This window comes from Merops nubicus, unplaced genomic scaffold, assembly GCF_000691845.1.
Source record: "Merops nubicus isolate BGI_N331 unplaced genomic scaffold, ASM69184v1 scaffold3914, whole genome shotgun sequence".
NCBI lineage: Eukaryota > Metazoa > Chordata > Aves > Coraciiformes > Meropidae > Merops > Merops nubicus.
Window position 1 is genome coordinate 12434 of NW_008606055.1, and position 22788 is coordinate 35221.

Here is a 22788-nt window from a genome sequence, read left to right on the forward strand (position 1 = left end):
AGGGAAAGAAGGTAAAAACAGGTTGGGCATGCACCAGTACGTGCCCTCCATGTCTCTCCTACAGAGAGTCTCAGGGCAGCCTGATCCAGGGCTTTGGCACCCTCACAACAAAGGTTTTCCTCATGCTCAGATGGAACCTCCTGGGTTGCAGTTTGTGCTTATTGTCCCTTGTCCTGTCGCTGAGCACCACTGACAAGAGTCTGGCCCCATCTTCTTGCCCCCTGCCCTTTAGCTCTTGATCAGATCTCCTTTCAGTCTTTTCTTCTCCAGGCTAAACTACTGCAGGTCTCTCAGCCTTTCCTCAGCACAAAGATGCTCCAGTCCCCTCAGCATCTTCGTAGCCTCTGCTGGCAATTACTCTCTCAAGTAATTCCCTGTCTCTCTCTCTGCAACCAGGGAGCCCAGCACTGTACCCAGTACTCCTGAGGTGGCCTCACTAGGGCAGAGGAGAGAGAGAAAAGAACCTCCTTCAACGTACTGGCCACACTTCTCAGTGCACCCCAGGAGACCACTGGCCTTCTTGAGGACGGGGGCACGTGGCTGGCTCATTGTGGACTTGTTATCCACCAGGATTCCTAAAGCTGAGTAAATTTTCCTGATAGCTGTAGGAAAGCCCCTGCCCCTTTCTATAAAGGAGGAGAGAACAATCCTAGCTTTCTTTAGGATGACCGTCTAACCACCAGTAGTAGTTCTCGCTGATTAGACCTGGAGAAAGAGTTCTGGTCTTCCACTCATCTAATGTCTGACATGGGTTCAACCATAAGCAAGACAATGCAACTAGGTGTGCCTTGCCCAGGGTCTGGTTTCTGGCTGTGTCTGTCTCCAGTGTGTTAGAGCACAGTGAAAAAAAACCCAGCACCAAACACATTGCGAGTGGCTTGAGAGGGATTTCTATCCTAAGCACCACAGGCTATCAGCAGGTGATCTAAAGCAGAAGATTAGTGAAGTTTGTGTTGCAAAAAGGAAAGTAATTTGTGCTAAAGAAAAATAATTTGTCAGTGAGAGGAAGGTGGTCTTAAAAAATGTGACCCAGTGTGATGAGATTCAGGTACCTCGGTACCTTTTCTGATGCTATTTCTCCACGTGCAAGTGGGCTCAGGGATTCAATTAATATCCATAAGCTTATTCTTAACATAGCCTGAATTCAGAGAACTTCTAGATAGACTTTGCTCACCTATTTTTAATAAGATCATGTTTGGAAGCTGAATTTTAGAGGCATTTTCACAGTGGTAACCTTTGCCCCATGTTCTGGTGGTGCGTCAAAACTTCCATTTGGATCCATATGCTTGATTTTAAAATTAAATTCTTCTATCATTAGTGGAATTTCTTGTGTGAATGGTTCTTACTGTCTTGGGATCGTCAATTACCTAACCTTAGAGCTCCACAACCATTAACCCTTTTCATCAGAGGTGGAAAACAGACAGCAGCTTCCAGGGAATGAGAGAGTTCAGCTGAAACAGTGGAAAACACATGGGTCTGTTGATTGAGGTGATGCCCCTTTCAGTTTTTGATTATTAGTATTTTAATTATTGCTGGCTCTTGAACTGTGGTAGAAATTGCAGAGAACTGAGCCAGAAGGTGGACACACAGACAGTAGTCATGGCATCGGTAACAGACTGTTAGGGGACTGAACCCATTGCTCTGGTTTTATGCAATAACTTTTAATAACTGCACAGTAAGTCATGGCGTTCCTGAGATGCACCTGGAGGGCTGTTGTCTCTTCCTATTCCATTCCGTTTTCCAGTGTAAAGATTAGGTCATCTCTCTTGCCATGTAACTGGAACCAGAAGGAGTAAGCTGGGTTTAATACAGGTTTCTTTTTCTTCCTTCCCAGTCAAATCTCTACCCTACAGTGGGTCTCCAGACTCCAGGAGAGATAGTCGATGCCAACTTTGGGCAGCAGCCATTTGTGTTTGACATTGAGGACTACATGAGGGAGTGGCGAGCGAAGATTCAGAGCACCATTAAGCGGTTTCCCATAGGAGACAGACTAGGCGAGTGGCAAGCCATGCTGCAGAAGTAAGTCACTGTTCTGCTGTTTAGCTTCTTCCCTTCCGTTAGGCTTTAAGCACTTATTTTTTTAAATGCTAATTCATGCTTTCTTATAGCAGCAAATGCCAGTCAGTGCATTTTCCCTGAATTGTTTTACCCTCTGTTTTGTTGCTTAATAGTCTTTCCTGTGTAGATTGCTGCTGTTTCAAATGTAAAAGATATGGGACAAGTTTTCAGCCAAGGTCGGCATGAAAGGTTGTAGGAATGGATGAACAGCCACTTTGAGTTGATGCACTGGGGGAAAGGGAGTGGAGAGGACATCATAAAAACTCTAATGCAGGAGAGAATGAAAGCACAGAAATAGCTTAAACCAAAGGCTTCCAAACCCAAGTTAACTGAAAACGCAGTTGTGACACTTTATAAATATATGACTATTGAATGCATTTCCCATTACAAAAAGGATTGAGTGGAACTTGATGAGAACAATTGACAAGAGCTGTCAGAGGTCAGGAGTATCTTCTGCCTGAAGAAAGAGTTGACTAAAGCTCCATAGCTTGGAAACAGGTAATTGAGGGAGGTGGACTTTGTCAGCCATTTACACCACGAAAAGCAAAACTAGAAAGTGCTGATTCACTGTTTCTCAAAACACAAGAATTAGAGAAAAAGCACCTTCTGGCTTAAAAACAAAATAATATTTTGTTCATTAAGTATATGAAACTGGGGGACTTGCTGCTGCAAGAAGTTGTGGTGGTTTAAGTGTAAGTGGGTTCTAAAAGATACACATTTAAATATTCACAGTAATTCATGGAGGCCAATTCCATAGTTGTATTTTAACTCCCCAAGTCTATGGCTCTTAGTTCTGTGTCTGATTGCTCATATCTCTGATCACAGATAGTTAGCTCTGTTTCACCTTTTTATTATATTCTTTCCCTAAGCACCTCATACTGGTCACTGTCATCCAGGAGATGCAGCAATGATTGCATCCATGTGATTGTTTTCTTCTAGTCTTGTATTTAGTTATTTGGAGATAATTCAAGGCAAGCAGCAAAGCCTTTGAAAAGCAACTGACAGAAGCTATTGAAAATAATAATATCTTTCTTCAAGAACATAAGGAGCAGGAGGACTACCAAAGAGTTTGTAGGGCCTGTAGAAGATTGCAGGATAAAAAGAGACCTTGGGGAAACTAAGACCATATCCAGTTGAATTATTTGTTTCTGTATCCAGGAATCAGGTAGGCCATTGTGCTGGGACACTTCTTTGTGAGGGACTTGGCAGAGTCTGTGTCTGGTATTGAAGTGTCTGTCAAAGAAGAGCTGGAAGAAATAGGTGAGGGGAAGTGAATAAAGTCTCTAGGGTCAGATACAAGACTCAAGGAGAAAACAGGTGAACTTGTGGCTGTGTAGCAAGGATGGTGTGTATGGTGCCATGTTTCATTAAGAGTTTCAGAAAAGAGTGAGGCAGCATTGGATTGAGAGAACCTTGGTGTCTGGCTTGGACAAATCTGTAGAAGCACTACGGAAGGACAGATGCATTGGACATGTGGAGAAATACCACACAAGTTTTACAAAGATGAGCCAGTAGGCATGTGGATGTGGTTCTTGGGCTGCTGTCTTGGAAGTCCAAAAGGCTTTTGACAAGTTCCCTTGCTGCAGACTAAGGGGGGACCATGCAGCCAGAGATCAAGGGCACATGTCCGATGTGGATTATGACTTAAAAGAGAGACAAGAGGGAATGAGTGGATAAGGGATTGTCACTTCATGAGAAGGAGACTGTAGAGAGACTTTGATGCATGCTGCTAGTATATGTGGTGTTGAGAGTGTTCAGATATGGCTGGGAAGAAGGGACCCTCTAGGAAGGAATGAGATCTTTGGGTTATGATGAAACATTGCATGGGAATGTCTATCTGAATGATCACTGCAAGCTGGAAGGGTTATGAGGAAAAGTGTAATTTCACATGTGCCTTGTTCCTTTATTTTTTTTTAGGCATTTGCTTTTGCCAGCAGGAGGTACAAATACTTGTCTGATTGGGTGTTTGGTGTGGCCTAGCATGGATGAGATGTAGCAACTGGCATTGACTTTAACATTAGTTTTCATTTTGATGCACTGGATTGTTGACTTTTTGGGGTCATTTCACTGTCTGCGACCATCTTGTCTGGCTGTGGAAAGACAGGATCCACTTTTGGAAAGCTTGCTTATCAGCCACAGGGAAGGAAGAGATTCACTGATGGACAGACTTGGAAATGGAAATACATAGTTCCTAGTACTCAAAAGGCAACTTGTTCAGAAAAAAAGCATGCCTTGTGCTTTTGAACATAAAAGCACCTGCCTTGGGTGAGAGCACTGGTGTGTCAAGCTCAGTTTTATGAATTAGCAGAGATTCCTGCAACACTAGGGTGTTTTTTTTCCTTTCCATGCTAAAACTGACCATTTCAGTATTTAACTGAATATTTAGCCATGTTGGACCTTTCCTTTTATCACATGGTGACGCGATTTCTTTGAGAAGCTTTGTGGAAAGACTGAAATACCTTTGGATGACCAAGCAGGCTGCAAAAGTATCTCTTTTCTGCCTGCTTCCAGATTCCCTCCACAAATTAGAGCCATGACTTCCCTTTACCAAAGCTGTTGATTCTTCTGCAGTAGGGCTAGTTTATCCCTGCATTTGTTCCTTGCGTTTTCCAGAATTGTTTCTTCTGACATGCATGGTGGAGGTGTCAGGGTCACCAACTTGGACTTCTGTTTAAGAATCAGCATCATGTTTCCCATCTTCCTTCTCTCCATAGGCAGGTTTAGGTCAGGGCTTGTACCTTACCTTAGTAGCCCAGCTATTTCATGTTGGAGCTCTGTTCTGCCAATGACTAGGCCCAAAAAGAATAATACAACCAGCAGGAAGAGAAACCAATAATTAGACTGTATTGTAAGCAAAAACGTCGTAACATGAATGACTGCCAGGGGTACAAACAAGTCGACCAGCTCGTATATAATTGATGCCACCTCCAATGATCCCAGAAAAGACATGACTCGGCCCACAACATGTGGTATAAACACAGAATCAAGGTTTCCCATGGATGGCAAGGGAAACAGCCAGACCAGGAAGCTAAACAAATAAGACAAAGGTGCCCGCATGGCAACTCTCACCCGATTAGCCCGTGTTCACAAAGGTCTAAACGGTCCAGGGCCCAGCGACAGGGAGAGTCAGGAGGTCTTCCCTGAACCAGGAAGCTCTGTGGAGTGCACTTCACAAGCAGAGGCTCCTCCCTTCCTGCCAGTGGTCCCAGCTTTTATCCCCAGGCAGACACCTGACCTTTGTCAACTCCATGCGGGACCCCTGGGGCTCATTTCCCTTCTGGCTCTCCCTGCAGGGCCGGCCCCACCCTGGGGGAAGCTAAAAGGCAAACTCACCACCTCTTTATGAAGGGCTGTGGGAATCACCCATATGTCCACCTTAACTAGGGGCTTGGGGTTCAAACCCCAACATTTCAAGTTCCAAGCTCCTTGGCCTGTGTTTTATCACAGAATCATAGAATGGTTTGGGTTCAAAGGGACCTTTCAAGGCCATCTAGTCCAGCCTCCCTGCAGGGAGCAGGGACATCCCCAACTCGAGCAGGTTGCTCAGAGCCCTGGCCAACCTCACCTGGGATGGTTCCAGGGATGGGGCATCCACCCCCTCTTGGGCAACTCGGGCCAGGGTCTCACCACCCTCAGCATCAAAAATTTCTTCCTTCTCTCAAGCCTAAGCTTCTCTCTTTTAGTTTAATACCATCACCCCTTGTTGTGTCTAACCAGGCCCTGCTGAAAAGCATGTCCCAATCATTCTTTTAATAAAGGCCACAAGAAAGTCTCCGTGGAGCCTTCACTTCTCCAGGATGAACGACCCCAACTCAGCCTGGCCTCACAGCAGAGGGCTTCTAGCCCTCGCATCACTGTTGTGGCCTCCTCTGGCCCCATGCCAGCAAGTCCCTGTCCTTTTCTTGTCCTGTGGCTTTATTAGGATTTGTAGCACCTCTAACCATGCAGCTAAGCATTTCTTTCCCTTCAAAGACAGGTCCTGAGAGGTGCCATCTTAGAGCGGCTGTCACTGGGAAAGGTTTGCTTTGGGGGAGGGTCTCCCTGGAAAGCAGAGGAAGAATGAGCCTGGCCAGATTTTTTATCTGTATCGTACCCCTGGATATGCTGTCACCAGAGAGGCTGATCTGACATGGTTTTCAAGTGCTTGAAAATTTGAAAGGGACTCACATGAATAACTTGTCGTCTTTGTGTGTTCTTACAGTCTTAGAGGATCTCTAATTTCTTCAGATCTAGCCATGAAGAATCTGAGACACCTGAGACTTGACGTCAGCTGGTGTTGTTGATTATGGGAGAAGGAACAGTGCAGGTCCCTATTTCTGATAAAGCAGGAGGACTTGGCATTGTTCATTTGAGAATCTAAATAGTAGCATGCAGGGGGAGGAGAACTTCATGTAGTTTGTACAGAGAAGTGTGCAGTCAAGTTCTGTTTTGAAGAGGAAAAGCCACAGATGGTACAAGCCTCTGTACCACCACCGTGACCACTCTAGGTGAGAAAACCACCCCTAGATGCAGCATGGAGACAGCCGCTCCTGCAATTTAAGCACTTCTGCTCTCAAGAAGTTTCAACCATGGCTCCCAAGCAGTAGAAGCTGTTCCTTTGGAGAACCTGTGATTCTGAAAAGTTTTTGTTGTCTGCATGTCACATAGGTCACATGTTCCCCCAGAACTTCAAGAGAGTTGAATGCGAGCATGCTGCTGAATATTTGGAGTGTGCAGTGCTGCTGTAGTAAGATACAGAAGTGACAAGTCGTTGCGGAAAATCAGGCTGATATAGTGATCAGTGTATAAATAATGCCATGTGTCTTCACAAGGACACTTCCTGAGGTGCCATGGGCAGAAATGGCATAGGGAAGAGCTCATGTTTTGTGTGGCTTTGTAGAGCATTTAAATCTTTGCAGCCTCTGAGTCTAGCTGCTAAATTGCACTGAAGCAAGAGTTGGCTTTTCCCTTCCATTTCTGCCAGCCTGGATCACTGTGTTCAGGGTCACCCTGGCTGAGCCAGGGCAACTAGGCTGCTGTGCTTGACGGTGAGATGGATGGACTTCATTGCTCCTGTCTGCATCATGCCAAGGGCAAAAGGCATATCTCGTACCAACAGTGGACAGGAGCACTTGTTTTTGAAACAAATTTTTTAAATTACACAACTGCTTACAATGGTAGGCCTGAAAATGGTTGCTGACTCATATTTCTTTCTTGCGGTGAAAGGAGCCAAGCTGAAGGTATGTTTTGAGCTGGGACTTGATCAGATCAATAACAGCTTCATCATGAGAAGCCTATTTTGAGATTCATCATTAGAAGCTTTGAAATCCAGTGCTGGCTTTTTAGGTTTTGTTAAAATCACATGAGAGTTGACATTTCCTGGGAAGGCACAAGAAATGGTCTGTTCAGAAAGAGGGTTTTGTTGTGTTTGTTTCCTGACAGTGATGCTACCTCCCTCCCCAACATTTTTTGAAAATATAATTTTAAAACATGCTAATGTTTGTAAAATAAGAGCTGAGAGTCTACTCACTGTAAATCAGCAGATAAAGATATCTGTGAATGTTTAGAATTCATAAGGAGATTCAACCAGAGATATAATTACTGGCAAAGTAGGCGATGGAAGAAATTGAGGAATAGAGTGTTAATGTTTTTGAGATCTATTTGAAAGCTGTGAGCCTCTCTGAGATTCAGATTTTATGTCTATATAGTGTCTATATATTGTGTCACTGGCAGTAACACAGGACTGAGCTCTTCCAAGTGACCCTTGAACAGTAGTCATTAATAAATAAATATCATGTATGCATTGGGAGTCTTAATTTTAAGTATTTTTATTTTTTCCTCCCATAAGGTGAATTTAGAGCCTCCTTCCATGTTTGCTGAGGGCCAGGTGCCTTTCTTGTCAACTTATATTGTCTGGATAAAGAAGTAGGACACTGGTTATGTCCTAAGCAAGCTGAGTTTGATCAGCAGCTTTTTGGGACTGCAACTTCTGTTATGTTGATTTTTTTTTTTTCCTTCCAGTGTGATTCCCCTGTTTTACCAATGCTCTTCATCTGTTTGTGTCTTCTTAATTTTCTAGTATGGTTTCATCTTATTTGGTTCATCATGGGTACTGTTCAACAGCAACTGCCTTCGCCCGAGTCACAGACACCACAATCCAGGAAGAACAGACCTCAATAAAGAACAGACAAAGTAAGTCTCTCAGGTAATGGTTTCCAAAGTGTGGCACACTGGCCACATGCTACCTTCAGAACTCTCTGCAGAGTAATGACCCACTGTGGAAGTGGAAAAGTTAGTCCGCAACATTACAAAGCTGTCCACAGCACACTGCTGACTTAGTATTGCTACCTATGGGTCAGCAGAGCTCGAGGACCACTTCTGGGAGCACTTTTCCCCTCATTGTTGTGTCCCTACCACCCACTGCTGTCTTTGTCCTATTATTTCCTTTGCCTGTCTGCTCACAGAAATGACCTGCATGCCTGGCAGCGTTGGACGTGCTAAATTTTGTGATCAGCTTGGTTCATTTTCCTCAGTCTTGTTGAAAATGAATAGCTGAATCCTGGACGAGATGAGATGACTCTCAGCTTTGAGTCCCGCAGCTTCACACACCAGGCTAGACATGTTATCTAGGGCAGAAGGTGCCTCCTTGGAGGTAGTGCCACATCAGTAGAGAATAGGATGGTTCTCTTGGACTTGACCGAAGCTGAGGTGACTCCATACCAGGATCCCTGTGGATTTGGGTTCTTCAATGCAGCCTGTTGCAGCAGGGACAGTTTCATTCGCATGGTCATAGGGATCCAGAGACATCGATCTATTTTGACTACAGCTCCCAGAGTTAACGAGTCTTCCAGTCCCTTTGTACATTTTGACTTCAGGTAAATTCTTTGTATATTGAGGGTTTTGCAGATTCACAGTCAATGCGTTTAGCTCACACTAGGTGAAGAATTTATGTTCTATGCCTGTTTTGGTCACTGCTGTTCCCTCTGAAGTGGCTCATCTCTCAGGTGGTAAGGCTTTAAGTGCTTTTGGTCCCTGCAGAATAAGGCTTGCAATTTTCTGCTGCCGTACTTTGTTTTTTAGCTTTTCTATTCACAGGCTCAGACTGCAGAGCCACAAAATGTTGGTGTGTTTTCTGCATTCTCCTGGCTGTTGAATGCAGGTGACATCCCACTCTGTGCATTTCCCTTCCCTTTTTGAACCATTTCTCGTGACTGTTACATGACAGGAGGATTGTGCCCCTTTGTAGCTCACTCTCCATACACTGCATGCGCTTAGCCAGCATTCAGGTTCATTTGGGGACTCTGCTTAGTACCCAAAATAACTTGTAGCTGCTGCCTGTTGGTGCTGATGGACTTTGTGCTTTCCAAGTTGTGAGTTATGCAACTCTGACTCCAGCCAATGTCCTTGTTGGCGTGGGTTTAATCGGAAAAGCCTTCTGGGAGACATGGGAGACAGTGCAGTCTCATTTGTCTGAGGACAGATGACAAGGCAGATGGAGAGAAGAAATACAAAGTTCTGAAGTTGAGGCTTAAATAAAAGGTGTGGGAAAGCATAGATGGGAAAACAAAAAGAGAGGTGAAATATAAAAGGCAGCAGCATCTGTGAAAGTTGCCAAGCAAGGCAAAGAAGAGAGCAGTGAGACGTGAAAATGGACATGCAAGTAACTAGAAGGAGGAGAGTGGAATCAAGGAGACTGTGCAACACACGTTGTGTGAGAGCCACATTTCACTTGCACCTACCAGAAAAAGTGAAATGGACGCTGAGAAGTGGGAGACAAGTCCCTGCAGGCTGTTGCTGGTGCTTGCTAGTGAGGATTACCAGGCTGGCTTTCCAACTGCTCTTGACTTGTGGAAGTCCCAGCCTGTTGTTATTGGAGCCCCTGCTTGCGAAGCATCTCACAGATGACTCAAAACCTTCTCTCTCTTGTTTGTAAGGAGTCCTGGAAAAAGAGAGAGGGAAGTGCAATGCATTTTTAGTTTTTAAGTACATTTAATTTTTTTGTGTTAAGTACACATAGCAAAAAAATAAAATATGAACCTCTGTAGAGCTTCTCTGGGTGTTCAGGGATGGGATCACAAGTGAAGCCTTGCACTGTGTCTTCTGACCCCCTGAAGAAACATACGTGGGACATGAAAGCCCAGGATGATAGATGGCTTCTGCCTTGTACCTTTGTACCTCATAGAAGTGTACAATTCATTGTGCTGTTTCTAGCTTAGCTGATAGCTGATTCTTGGAGCTAGCTACTAGGTGCCACATCCTCATTGCAGCTCAGGTTAGTTCTTGGGGAATACATTGAGGTAGGACTTTCAGGAACCCAGTTTTATTGGTATAATTCCTTCTACATAGAGGCAGAGATACTTGGGAATCATTACGGTGCCGTGGTTTAAGCCCTCTAAGAATACTCTGACCACCTGATGCTCAGCCACACATATGCTTCCATGTGTGAACCAGCAGTATGTAATGTAGGGACCATGGGGTTTCCCCTCTGAAATTGTCATTTCCCCAGCAGCCTCCTTGTTCCTGTCCAACTGTCATGTCCTGCTTTCTTTTCCCTTGGTGCATAGTTCTGTGACTAAAGGACTGAAGTCCCAGAGTGCTCCAACCCAGCAGACCTACTTCATCCTTCAGATCCTTCTACTCTTGATGTTTTTCAGCTACTAACAGATTCTCCCTCATTTTCACAGGCTTTTCCTCACCCTAACCCAAAATAAAGGGAATATGATCCCCAGTTCTCCCTAGCCCCTGTGCAAGGTGGGAGTGGGGAGCTGTGTGGCATATATGAGACAACCCTTCTGGCCATTCTTGTTGGCTGGTCCTGTGTGTCAGTAGCCTCCTTTTGCTTTCAGGAATACAGAAGCTAGTATTAGCAGGCAGAGTGGGAGAAGCTATAGAAGCCACCCAGCAGCTCTATCCTGGCCTCCTAGAACATAACCCCAACCTGCTCTTCATGTTAAAGTAAGTATGAGTAGCTTTATACTCCGTAATGCTGTAATGCATAGGTGAAGGAGAGAAGAAAGAGGCTGTACAGCCATCTAGTCTGACTGCACACCTTGGTCTTCATTTAAACTGTTTGAGATCCCTTTGGGTGCAGGTTGGAGAGGACTTGGATTCAATCCTTTGCCCAGTGCTTGTAGCAATGTATGCATAGTAGTTTTGTTGCTGCTCAGACCTAGTATGGCTTTGCCTCATGAGACCACATGGAGGTGAAATCTAAGCTCTGCTGACTCTCAGAAACTCCTTCACAGATGGCCTTTACTTGTCTTGTGGAGATCTTGCAACACTGGAGCATGTGGCAGTCACTGTGAAGGTTCCTGGAAAGGCACATATATGGAAAAGGCTATTTGGGGTAGAGACTAAAGGAAAAAAGTGGTTTTGTGTCCCTGTTCTCCCAGCCATACAGAGTGGCTCTCCTCAGCCTCCTGAGACATACAAGGACAATTCCCAGTAAAGCTAAAATGAGGAGCTATCCTCACTGTCACTGTGGATATTGTATTTTTTACCTTCTCTACTTTCCACTTGCCAACAGTATTTTTAGGTTGATGGAGTAGTGGAGGAACTATGATGTTTGGCAGATTTAGTATCTTCTCCTTGGGAAAAAAAAAAAAAATTCTTTTGGAGTACCTGCAGAGGTGGTGGAGATGAAAGCATACTGTAAAGGAACAGTTTCTTCTTAGCACAATGGAAATAAACTTGCTTTTGGGGAATGTCTTGACATTGCTTAGCATCAAAGTTTTCAGTTTCTGAACTCCTTCCCCCCGTAGCATTATCAGAACACTGGCAATATAAAGGTCCCAGGAGTCTGAAATGTCTTTTTGAAAACCAAGAAATTGAACTCCTTTGCATTCCTAGGACCTCTCCACTTAGTAACTCAGGAAGGCTCAGTGCAGAGCATGCTGGCTGTCACACACCCTTTCCTCCTTCTTCCCTGCTGTGAAACCAGGTGCCGGCAGTTTGTGGAGATGGTGAATGGGACAGACAGTGAAGTACGTTGTTTCAGTGCCCGCAGCCCCAGATCCCAGGACAGTTACCCTGGGTCCCCCAGCTTAAGTCCTAGACATGGATCAAGCAACTCACACGTTCATAGTACTGGTAAGCATGTTTTCTGTGTCTCCTAGTGAGAAGAGCAAGTGTCAAAGGTGGACATGGTTGTGTTTAACATTGGCTGCTACTTGCTGTGCATTACTCTATGACATGCTACTCTCTATTCTGATACCCAGCTGAGGGGACATACTGTTTGATCATGGGGGTCTCTACACTGTTAGAGAATTGGTTTTGCATTACTTGTTTTCCAAAGACAATTGCTGACAGAGCAGGTTTTCTTCAGAGTAAAGAAGCTTCTGAAGGTGGCCTTCTAGTGCAGCCACTAGTGACTCAGTGTTTCACTGGCTAAGCATTAAGAGGAAGTCTGGAAAGCAAAGCCTGTTTCCTGTACCTTGGAGTCTGCAAAAGAACAGTTTTCTAGTGAGAGCCGAGCAGAAGATGCACTGTTCTGGCCAACTGAGTGAAGGGTTAGGGGCATGCCTTGCATGAGAGCTTCTCCCTCCCACATGGGCTTAAGCTCAAAACATGTGAGAAGGGAACAGTTCTGTACCTGTACCTGCAAAAGCTATCTCTGGAGCATCAACTCTTTGCAGTTTGGGAAATTAAACTTTAGGACTTGAAGTGGAAAAACTACAACATCAAAGATGTCTTTCTGAGGTAATTATTGATTGTGGCTTTGAAGAGAGAATAGGTCAGGGAGAGCAGAATGGGTCATGGAGACCTGCAGAGCCCCTGGAAACAGTCTGAGCTGCTTCACTGAGCCATGAGCTGCTTATGGCCATCTGAGTGTATTTTGTTTCAGTATTCCTTCTGCTGGGAGGACAGGCAAACATTTAAGTGAAAGGAAGACAATTAGTTGAATGCCTTCAAGCTGTCACTTACCTTCCCAAGCCAGTATCTTTGTTTTCCTGTGTTGTACTTTAAGAAACTCTGGGTGTGTTTCTCTGACTAGATGGCAGAATGATCCTATCAGTCCATAAAAGCTCTTGGCAATACCTGTTCCCAACAAAGAGATGCCTACAGAGAAAAAAAAAAAAAAAGAAAAAAATACACCACACTGAAATACAAGACACCATATATTTGTCTCCATACATGGGACATCACCTTCCACAGTTCTCTCTGTCAGACCTCAAGCTTTCAAAATAGTGTTCATTTCATCAGCACACACTTCCAAGATTAAGCAGAACTGTTGCACACAGTCTATGGTATGGATGTTAAAACGCACAAAATGACCTGTTCTTTGAATCTTTCTGTTGTCATGATAAAAATATAAATACATTCTCTAGCTATAAATACAGTTGTGGAACCAGTTGTGATGCATTTGGCTATATCAACGTCACTTCTGCAGGTCACATCATCTAGCCAAGATCCTGTGGTCAATATTGGTTGCATAAGGAAGAATAGCAAGGCAAGCCCATAGTGAGATTTCTCCAAAATATATTCAAGCCCCTCATGATTTGCCATTGTCTTGGTATAATCCATATAAAGCTTGTAATGACCAAAGGTTTGTGTCCTGTCTCAGTGAGTTCCACAGCTTGATGGGCACCTTTTGTTGGGGAATCAGATGAGATTTTGAATCTGACTCTCCTTTCAGTAATGTCTGTTCTCCTGAATGAGGAAGGGTAGCTTGTGATTTTGAAGAGGATAGTTGTTATTTGCTGAGTGTTGGGTAAATCAAGTTTGTCGCTAATGGAAGAGAGGTTGTGGAAGGCCTGGGAAGTTCTTGCAAGGAGTTCTCCTTGTGGCCCACTTTACATCTGTGCTTTCACAGTTTTACTGCATAGAAGGTTTATGAGAAATCTTTGGGTTTGTGAGAAGAGAGTTTGTAAAATTTTTTACAAACCATCCATGTTTTCATCCGTATTTCAACAATAATTTCTGTACTCGTCTGAGCTGTTTCTGCCTATTTCTTATTTACAGCCCCTTTTTAGAACTTCCTTAAGCTCAGGTGTTGCTGGTAAGCAGTGGGGTTCCTTTCATATTCATGTTTTCTCTAAATCCCACTGAATTTAAGAACAATGGATCATAATTTAAGATCTGCAGTCTTATTTTGCTTTCTTCCTTTGAGGCCTGCTCTCTTGCTGAATTGTTGACTTCATAGTAGAGTGATATTGTCAGTCTGGTCTCATTTTGCCCTTTCTTCTTGACTTTTAGGAGCAGATAGTCCAACCTGTAGCAATGGAGTCATGTCCACAAAAAGCAAACAGAGTCACAGTAAATACCCAACACTGAGTTCATCATCTTCATCTTCCTCCTCCTCCTCCCCCTCATCTGTGAACTACTCTGAGTCCAATTCTACAGATTCTACCAAATCTCACCAGCACAGTAGTACAAGTAACCAAGAAACCAGGTATTTTTTTTTTGCATTTGTAGATGCCTGAGAAGGGTGAGTTTGTGGGAGAGTGCTCAGTCTGCTTTCTGAGGAGCCAGAAGGGCATCTGGCCTGTTCTTTTGAAGAACAAAATAACTCTTGGTATCTACAAGGTCACTACTATGCCCAGCAGACACAAACCTCTTCCAGTTCGTAAGCTCTGGCTCAGGCTTGGAGGCTCATCTCGTAGGGAATATTATGATGCTCCAAACACCAAGCTGGGCCATTAAACTGGTGCCCTCAGAGCCCAGTATGATAGCTTGCGTAGAAGCTCTCCTGTTGAGCCTGTTTTGGTTACTGCTGCCTCAGCCAGTCGATTGCTGCTGCTGAGCAGCTTGCCTGCCCTTGAGTGGGTGAGGTGGCAACTCAAGGGATTACTGGGTTGCTGCAGTGTCCCCTGGGGTATTTTTCTTGGGCTGTCTCTACCTGTTGCCCTGCTCCTTCCAGATGAGCCTCTAAATCAGAAGTAATTTGTTTCATGCTTGTGACAGCAAGCCAGACCTTTAGAAAACCTCTCTTCTTCAAGAAGCCAGAGGCAGTCTAAGAGGGGGGGATTGTTACTGCTGGAGTTATTGGAGCATGTTGAGCCAGGATGAGAACTGAACTTAGTTTAGGCTCACTCTCTGGGTTAGTGTTGCAGGGCTGCCTGAGGCTGTGCTGGAGCAGAGGATATCCTTAGGCTTAGTAGAATCTCTTGGTAATTGCTACTGGCACTCATCCTTGGAGTACAGTGCTGAGCACAGTTTGTAGTCTCTGTTGCGACCACTTGAGAGCCATACAGCACATAATGGAGTGAGGAACACTCATTCAAACTCAAATTACCAGAATCACTTGATAATGCTGGATTTATGATTCTTTTTTTTTAAATGTATAGCCCAAATCCCAGCAAGACTTTCTCGTCATATCAGTTAATCAGCAATCTCATTCAGACCATGGTCTTGAACATTCAAACCTAGATCCATTGTGTTTTGTATTGCACTTTCTGCAAGGGTTGATGGTTTACGACAGCCAGGATCTCCCTCCTGTTTAGTGGGTTAGTGTGGTATCTGTTGTCTGGCTGCTGCTTGCTATCCCAGAGATGGCTGCTTCCCAAAGGGAAAATGAGAAGCACTCTGCACCTCTCATTACAGCAAGCACTTTCAGAACAGAAACCTGTTTCAGAAGTTGCCTTCAGAAGCCTGCAACAGTTTTTGCTACAATGAATTAGACCATTTGGCTTCCTGTAGTCTAACCGGCACCTTTACAGGTTTACTGGCAATTGCTGGGCATCATTTAGCATCTGAGCTCTTAATTTCTTCTCTTTCTCATTTAAACATCTGATCTTTCTTTCTTCCTTTCAACTCAGTGACAGTGAGATGGAAATGGAGGCTGAGCATTACCCCAATGGAGTCCTGGAAAATTCATCCACCAGGATAGTGAATGGCACCTACAAACACGAGGAGATCCTGCAGACAGATGAGTCCAGCATGGGTAGGGCCTCAGAGGCAGGAGGGGTAAAGCGAAATAGAAAGAAATGGTATCAAAAGTTAAAATTGTGATTGGATTGTGGGGAAAAAACATGTACTTCGGGTTTCTCTCCCTGCCTCAGTGGATGAAGTTCTCAAGATGCCTGTTTCACAGGGAAAATTAATCTGTCCTGGAACTAATGCTACATTTGACTTTTCATATTCTCGCAGCCATGCTGGTGGTGGTGTGGAGCAGGGAAGGCAATAGGAGTCTAAAGTTTTTCAGCACGGGTCATGAATTCCAGTTCAGAGCAGTCCTTGCACTTCTCTGATTTTATGACTTTGCCAGCTGAGGAACTGAACCGAGCTCTAACAGGCTGGCTGATTCCCAGCCACAACGTGTCCTCTGTGCACAGGGTGGTCAGCTCCAACTCTCTTGTTTGTGGCTGCTTTAGCCAGGAGGGAGAGGATAAACCAGCTACATTACCTCTGAAACTGAGGATGTCTCCAGTTATAATGGGTATTGTGGCCACTTAATACTGGGAAGTTGGTGGTGTTGGCACCTCTGACTGGGAAGTTTTCTGACTTGGAAGGTTTCTGTATTGTGTACACTGTATTTACACACATGCAAAGGTAACACGGCTAGAGTTGCACGCTCCTATGATTCTCTCAGGAGACAAGATTTGTAGGTAGTCCTCATGCATTAAACAAACTGACCTCAAGTTTTCCCTGTACCTGACAGGGGCTATGGAAAAAACACTACTGGCTGTTGTAGTGTAGGGGTCACAAAAAGCTTCCACTGGGATAAACTTAGGGCCAAAATCTGCTGCCTGCTCCAGAAGAGGAAGTTGTTTCTGGGTGGCATGACATAGAGTGGGCAGTGGTGGGGAATGAGAGATGATTGTTACTTCTCCACTGCCTTTCCTCTAGAAGACAGCTGCCCACAGAGGCAGCTCTGTGGAGGGAACCATGCTGCCACAGAGCGAATGATCCAGTTTGGACGGGAGCTGCAGATGCTGAGCGAGCAGCTTTGCAGAGAGTATGGGAAGAACACAATGCATAAAAAGATGCTTCAGGTAAGCCTGTGCTTTGCTCTGCACCGCAGCAGTTCTCTGGGCCAGGACTGGGGTTGCAGATTATCTTGAAGAGCAGCGGATGGTCCCCTCTTCTTGCACCTGAGGAGGAACAGGGGGCCTGTGTAGGGGGCACAGGTTGAAGCTCAGTGAACATAGAGTATCTAGGCCCAAGTTCTCGGCACAGGACAGAAGAAATAGAACTCCTGCCTGCCTTCACTCTTATTCTCTCCAGGTGACTCTGTACTTGCCTTCCCATGCAGGCTCCCCTGCCAAATGGAAGGGGCACCCTCTTTAACCCACTGTCTTGGTGGCCCAGTGTGGTCCCTTTCTGCCAAGAGGAAAAAGGGCCATTTCTTTTCGGGAGGTGGGCACTTCTCACCTTGGCAATGGCAGGATGTGCCCTGGCTGATGGACCTGGTGGTTTTCCTGTGTGTTTGCAGCCCTGCGTGATCTTACTGTGCCTTTCTGTTCTCTTACACAGGACGCATTTAGCTTGTTAGCTTACTCAGACCCTTGGAACTGCCCCGTCGGTCAACAGCTGGACCCGATCCAGAGGGAACCTGTGTGTGCTGCTCTTAATAGTGCTATATTGGGTAAGGCCTGGTTCCTGGGTGAGCACTGCCTACTGCACATACCTGCTTTCAAGGGCTGTCCTGTGGCAGGCAAGCCTGTGTTAGGAAAAGGTCAGAAATACTCCTGTTTAGTTTGTGCCTCTCTTCCTGTTGCTGGGGACTGACAGGGCAATGATGGAGGAAGGGAAGTGGGAGGGAAGCCTGCACAGAATGGATCCTCCTGTTCTGGTCTTCTTTTGGCTCCCTTCTTTGGGTCTTCGTCAATGCTGCTTCCAAGGATGCTCCTCAGGATTTTCCTTCCCTGTTTACTGAGGAAGCCAAGATCTCTTCCACGCATTTGCTCCCCCTTTTCCTTTTTGCTCCCAGCCCGAACTGAATCAGTGCACTGGCATTAGCCGGGAACAGCCATGCTGTTTGGGTTGGCAGAGTTTTGTCCTGGCTTCATCCTGCTTTCTCATAGGAGATGCAGTTTTTCTGTGGCAGCAGCTCATAAGTGAAGCTGGCTCTGAAGCAGAGGGAGGTCATAAATCCAGTTACCTTTGAGCTTATGCTAAAGATCGAGAGTTAAATACAGGCATTCAAGCATCACCTCTGCCTGTTTCCATCATGTCCTGTGTCTGCTAGAACCCAGAGAGCCTGGCTGCCTATAGTCCCATGGTGGAATCAGGGCTGAGGTACTGGTCCAACCCTGTTGCTCTTTCGCTTCTGGTCTTAACTGTGCTGAGAGGACCCTGCTGAGTGTAGAGATCTGCTTATAGGTTGCTTTTCTTCAGCTAGCAAGACAGCTCCCCGTCTTCTGATGAGCTTTGCCCTTTGTGTCAGCAGGATGGGTCATGGCTGGATCTAGATATGAGAAGTCTCTTGTCCTTCTCTGTGTCCTCAGAGATGAATTTATGCCTGCTCTTCCATTTTCCTTAGACAAACACATTCCTTTGCCCAACAGCTTGTTGTCATTTACTCTCCTGTCTTGAACCTCCTGTAATAAATGCAGCAGCCTTCCCTGATGGAAGTCTTGTGCTTGAAATCAATGAGTTGCCCTGTGGTTGCTGACCCTCCTGGCAGCCTCAGCTACAGAAAGTCCCAGGGTGGAAAAATGTATATAGTGATAATGAGGTTGTGGCCTGCCACCAGTTTGCAAAAAAGATATTGATTGATTCTAGGCAGGAACCTTGATCCTGTCAGCAGACCCTGCACATGCTGTGCCACAGCTCAGGTCACTTCATAGGACACTCTCCAGTCGGGGTTAGCTCAGTCCATCCACAGCTGGCCAAACACTTCCCACTGGACAACTTTTCTGTCTCAAAAGCCCAGGCTTGCCTCCTGTGCACAGTCCAGCTCACTGTGCCCAGATGTATTTCCTAGTGTGTCTGTGTGCCGCACATTTTTGAGTGTCCCAGAAAGAGATGGAGATATTTGTCTTCTAGGGGAAAGAACACCTTGATGGACAAACCCTTGAGGATGGCTCATGTTCTGTCTTGAGGAACAGAAATTGTATGGTTTGGGAAGTAAAATCCCTTCCCCTGACAGCATGGGCAGGTGTCCAGCAGGGTGGCTCGGTCCTTGCCATTGTTTGTCCAGTGCCTGAGGAACATGGACAAGTTCCTGAGGGAAAGTCACCAAGGAGATGTGAAAGATGGTGTCTGGACATGCCTTGTCACACAGACCACAAGAAACCTGGTCTAGCTCACTCAAGGGTTCCCTCTTGCATACATAACAAACATGGAGTTGAGAGGAAGCAGTGACCAGTGAGTGAGTTTGTCTAGGGCTTGGACTACTGGGTAGACTTGCACAAGTAGGAGAGGTCCATTGCCTCTCACTTGGTGCCAATTTCTCCTGCCTTTCCTTACTCTTCCATGCTTTGATCTCTCATGCTTTGAGGGTTTTCTGGCAGACACTGAGGCAGCAGGAGCTCCACTGACTTTTTCTTGCTCTGGCTACCACAGCAGCACTTTCTCACAGGCCGTGTTGAGCCCTAGCCCCACATGGGACGTGTCATGGGTGGTGGGGTGTGCGGAGGAGCAGCAGTGCAGAGCCAGCAGTACTTGGGAGTAGCTTCTTTCCAGAGCAAGCACCATCTGCTAGGAAAGCTGGGCTTGGTGCCAAGGTGGAAGAGAGAGAGACCCGAGAGCAGGTGAGCTGGTGCGCAGCCAGGACACCTCTTCTAAATAGATTTGTTTATTTTGCCCCCACAGAATCTCAGAACCTGCCAAATCAGCCCCCGCTGATGCTTGCCCTGGGCCAGGCCTCGGAGTGTTTGCGGCTCATGGCTCATGTGGGCTTGGGCTCCTGCTCCTTTGCCAGAGTAGACGACTATTTGCACTAGCCACCAGAGCAAGATGGAGTTGACATCGCTGAGTGCTGCCCTTCACCCTCTGTTGCTGCCACTCTGCACCACCACCTCGTTTGATAGCCTGACCTCTTTGCCACCAACACCCTCCGTAGCGCACACACACGCTGCCCGTGGAAGGATTGAGTGGGTCCCTCACTGTGTGGCTATTCCTGACCCCAGGAATGACGGGCAGATCTTTCCTGTCTCCCTGCCATTGCTGTGGCTCCAGTGGCACTCAGTATTTTGCTGGTTATTCTAATGTAGCGCCTTCCAATGTAGGGATTTCTCTTCATTTTGATTTACACGGATCCACCAGTATTTTTTTTTTTTTTTGAGTTTTGCTGAGCTGGTTTCTGCTGATTTACCGAGGAAACTCATCAAGTTGGTGACAGCTTGTTCTTCCCTTCTCTGTCAGTCGTGCACATACAGTATCATCTGTGCTAGTTACCTGAACTCTTCTCGCAGTGGCAGTTCAGAGGGGGATTCTTTTATTTTATTGAAATCCTGTTTATTAAAAAGGTCTCTTCCACCTCCACAAAGTCATTGATGTATTTATTGCCCACAGGCTCGGTCCCAGCTATACACATGCTATAACCCTGGCAGGAGACCTGGTGAGGTAGGTCCTGCCACACACTAACAGTGGGAATTGGAGGAGCTTAGTCCTTCAAGGTGCATGCCTCTCCTAAGAGCACAAGGCTCAGTGACTTCACTGTAGAAGCATCTCACAGCCCTGAGAAGTAAGTAAATCCGAAAAATAATAGTATTTAATGACCCTCCATGTAACACTGATCTATCACTGATGTTTGATGAGCTCTTTTAAAGTTTGGAAGTGTCTTGAGAACACCTAGTGGGAACTGTGCTCACCATGTGAGGTGTCACATGCCAAGATCAGGTTGTGGGTTAGGGTCACTACTAGCTTTGTCAGTCTGACCAAGTCAGAAGCGAACAGCAAAGTTTCTTTATGAATTATTGAGAAAATTATTTTAGTTTCAGGCCGAAAAGGGACCAGCAAGGATCTGTGGGTGAATACTGTTGGGTTCCATCTGGCTGTACAGGAGTTACCGGAGTTCCGCACCAAATGAATTTTAGGTCATTATGTCTGAGGAGCACCCAGAGGAGCTCAAACCCAACATGTATTTTACTGTTGTTCATGATTTTTTCGATTATTTATGGAAGGGTCAATGAAAGATGAGCAGATGGTGTTGAAGTTTGCCCCTAAGATAGAGGTTAGCCTGTTCCAGGGCTTCAAGCTGGAAGCAACCTTGTGTTCCACTGAGGAGAGGAATTTGGTGTGTGATCTGTGCAGTAGCCCAGAGCTTCAAGGATTTCCTGCACTTGAAGGTTTGATTTGCAGCTGGGACACGAGGCCCGAAATCAAGGCAGAGCTCTTGAGAAGACTGGTGGTGAATGTGCAGATGGCATTGGAGGTGGCTGGGAATGCCTGTCAGTGCCTTTTGGTGAAGGCATACAACAGGGAGAGGGAGTGGTGAGAGCCATAGTAACCTAAGAGAACAGGCAACATGAGGTTTAGAGATGGAGATCTTTTTATTAGGTCAACTCTCATAGTTGAAAAATGCAGAGGAGCTCTGCAACCCTTAAGCCTTTCAGGTAGGTAGACAGCAGCAGAGGACTGCTGAATTCGGTTGATTTTCCTTGTTGTCCTAGTGATGGGTATCGCCCAAGCCTGCAGTTTTTACCTCGCTGCGATTGCAGAGACACTTCACCTTCGTGGGCACACTTCCTTTCTGAAGCTTCTGACCTGCCAAGCAGCTGGCCAGCTTAATCCATAGTGCCCCAGTGCTGTTAAGAGAACTTGGCCTGGTGAAAGATTCTTCTGCAAGCTCTCCATGTCTTGGAACCAGACTCAAGGCACACTGACAGACTGCTTGTGTGTACTTGGGTTGGAAATACTCTAATACCTGTCTTTGCATTTCACATTCAGTGACTTCCTCTGCCTTGGGTCACTCTCTAGCTTCAGCTGTCTGGCTGCAGTTGAACCTCTCTCTCATCTTGAGATTTTTATCTTATTCTGAGTTCTTTTTCTTCATTCTCTTTGTGGTTCTGTTAGGCCAAGTCTCTTTGTCATGGGTTGTATTAATCATAGAATCATAGAATAGGATCAGAGAATGTATTGGGCTGGAATAGACCACTAAAGGACACCTAGTCCAACCCCCCAGCCACAAGTAGGGACATCTCCAACTAGATCAAGCTACTCAGAGCCTCATCAAACCTGATGAGGCTGATGAATGTCTCCAGGGGCCTACACCACCTGTCTGGGCAACCTATTCCAGTGGTCTATCACCCTCATATTGAAGAAATTTTCCTGATGTCTAACCTAGATCTAGCCTTTTCTAGCTTAAAGCCATTACCCTTGTCCTGTCACTGCAAACCCTTGTGAATAGTCCCTCCCCTGCTTTCTTGTAGGCCCCTTTCAGGTACTGGAATGTTGCTATAAGGTCCCCCCAGAGCCTTCTCTTCTCCAGGCTGAACAACCCCAACTCCCTCAGCCTGTCCTCACAGCAGAGCTGTTCCAGCCCTCTGATGGTTTTTGTGGCTCTCCACTGAACACACTCCAACAGGTCCACGTCCTTGTGCTGGGGGCTCCAGAGCTGGACACAGGACTCCAGGTGAGGTCTCACCAGGGCAGAGCAGAGAGGCAGGATCACCTTTCTCCATCTGCTGGCCATGCTTCTTTTGATGCAGCCCAGGATTTGATTTGCCTTTGGGGCTGCCACTGCACATCGGTGGCTCATGTCCAGCTTCTTGTTGATGGATACCCCCAAGACTTTGTCCAAAGGACTGCTCTCTAGAATGTCCTCTCCTAGACTGTATTAGTAATGTTGGTTGCCCCTCCCCAGCTGCAGGACCCTGCACTTGGTCTTGTAGAACCTCACGAGGTTCACCTGAGTGCACCTCT

At 45.8% G+C, this 22788-nt stretch overlaps 1 protein-coding gene across 1 annotated transcript in view; it reads left to right on the forward strand.

The window, feature by feature from the left end:
* Nucleotides 1-20142, forward strand: part of RANBP10 (RAN binding protein 10) — a gene marked incomplete at its 5' end in the record, with an annotated part of 30810 nt that extends 10668 nt beyond the window's left edge. The window contains 9 exons of the mRNA XM_008939506.1: nucleotides 1835-2019; nucleotides 8117-8229; nucleotides 10884-10992; nucleotides 11978-12126; nucleotides 14233-14428; nucleotides 15795-15919; nucleotides 16825-16970; nucleotides 17452-17563; nucleotides 19735-20142. Coding sequence (XP_008937754.1) covers nucleotides 1835-2019; nucleotides 8117-8229; nucleotides 10884-10992; nucleotides 11978-12126; nucleotides 14233-14428; nucleotides 15795-15919; nucleotides 16825-16970; nucleotides 17452-17563; nucleotides 19735-19865 — 1266 coding nt within the window. The remainder of the gene's footprint in view (nucleotides 1-1834; nucleotides 2020-8116; nucleotides 8230-10883; nucleotides 10993-11977; nucleotides 12127-14232; nucleotides 14429-15794; nucleotides 15920-16824; nucleotides 16971-17451; nucleotides 17564-19734) is intronic.
* Between the last annotated feature and the right edge of the window lie 2646 nt (nucleotides 20143-22788).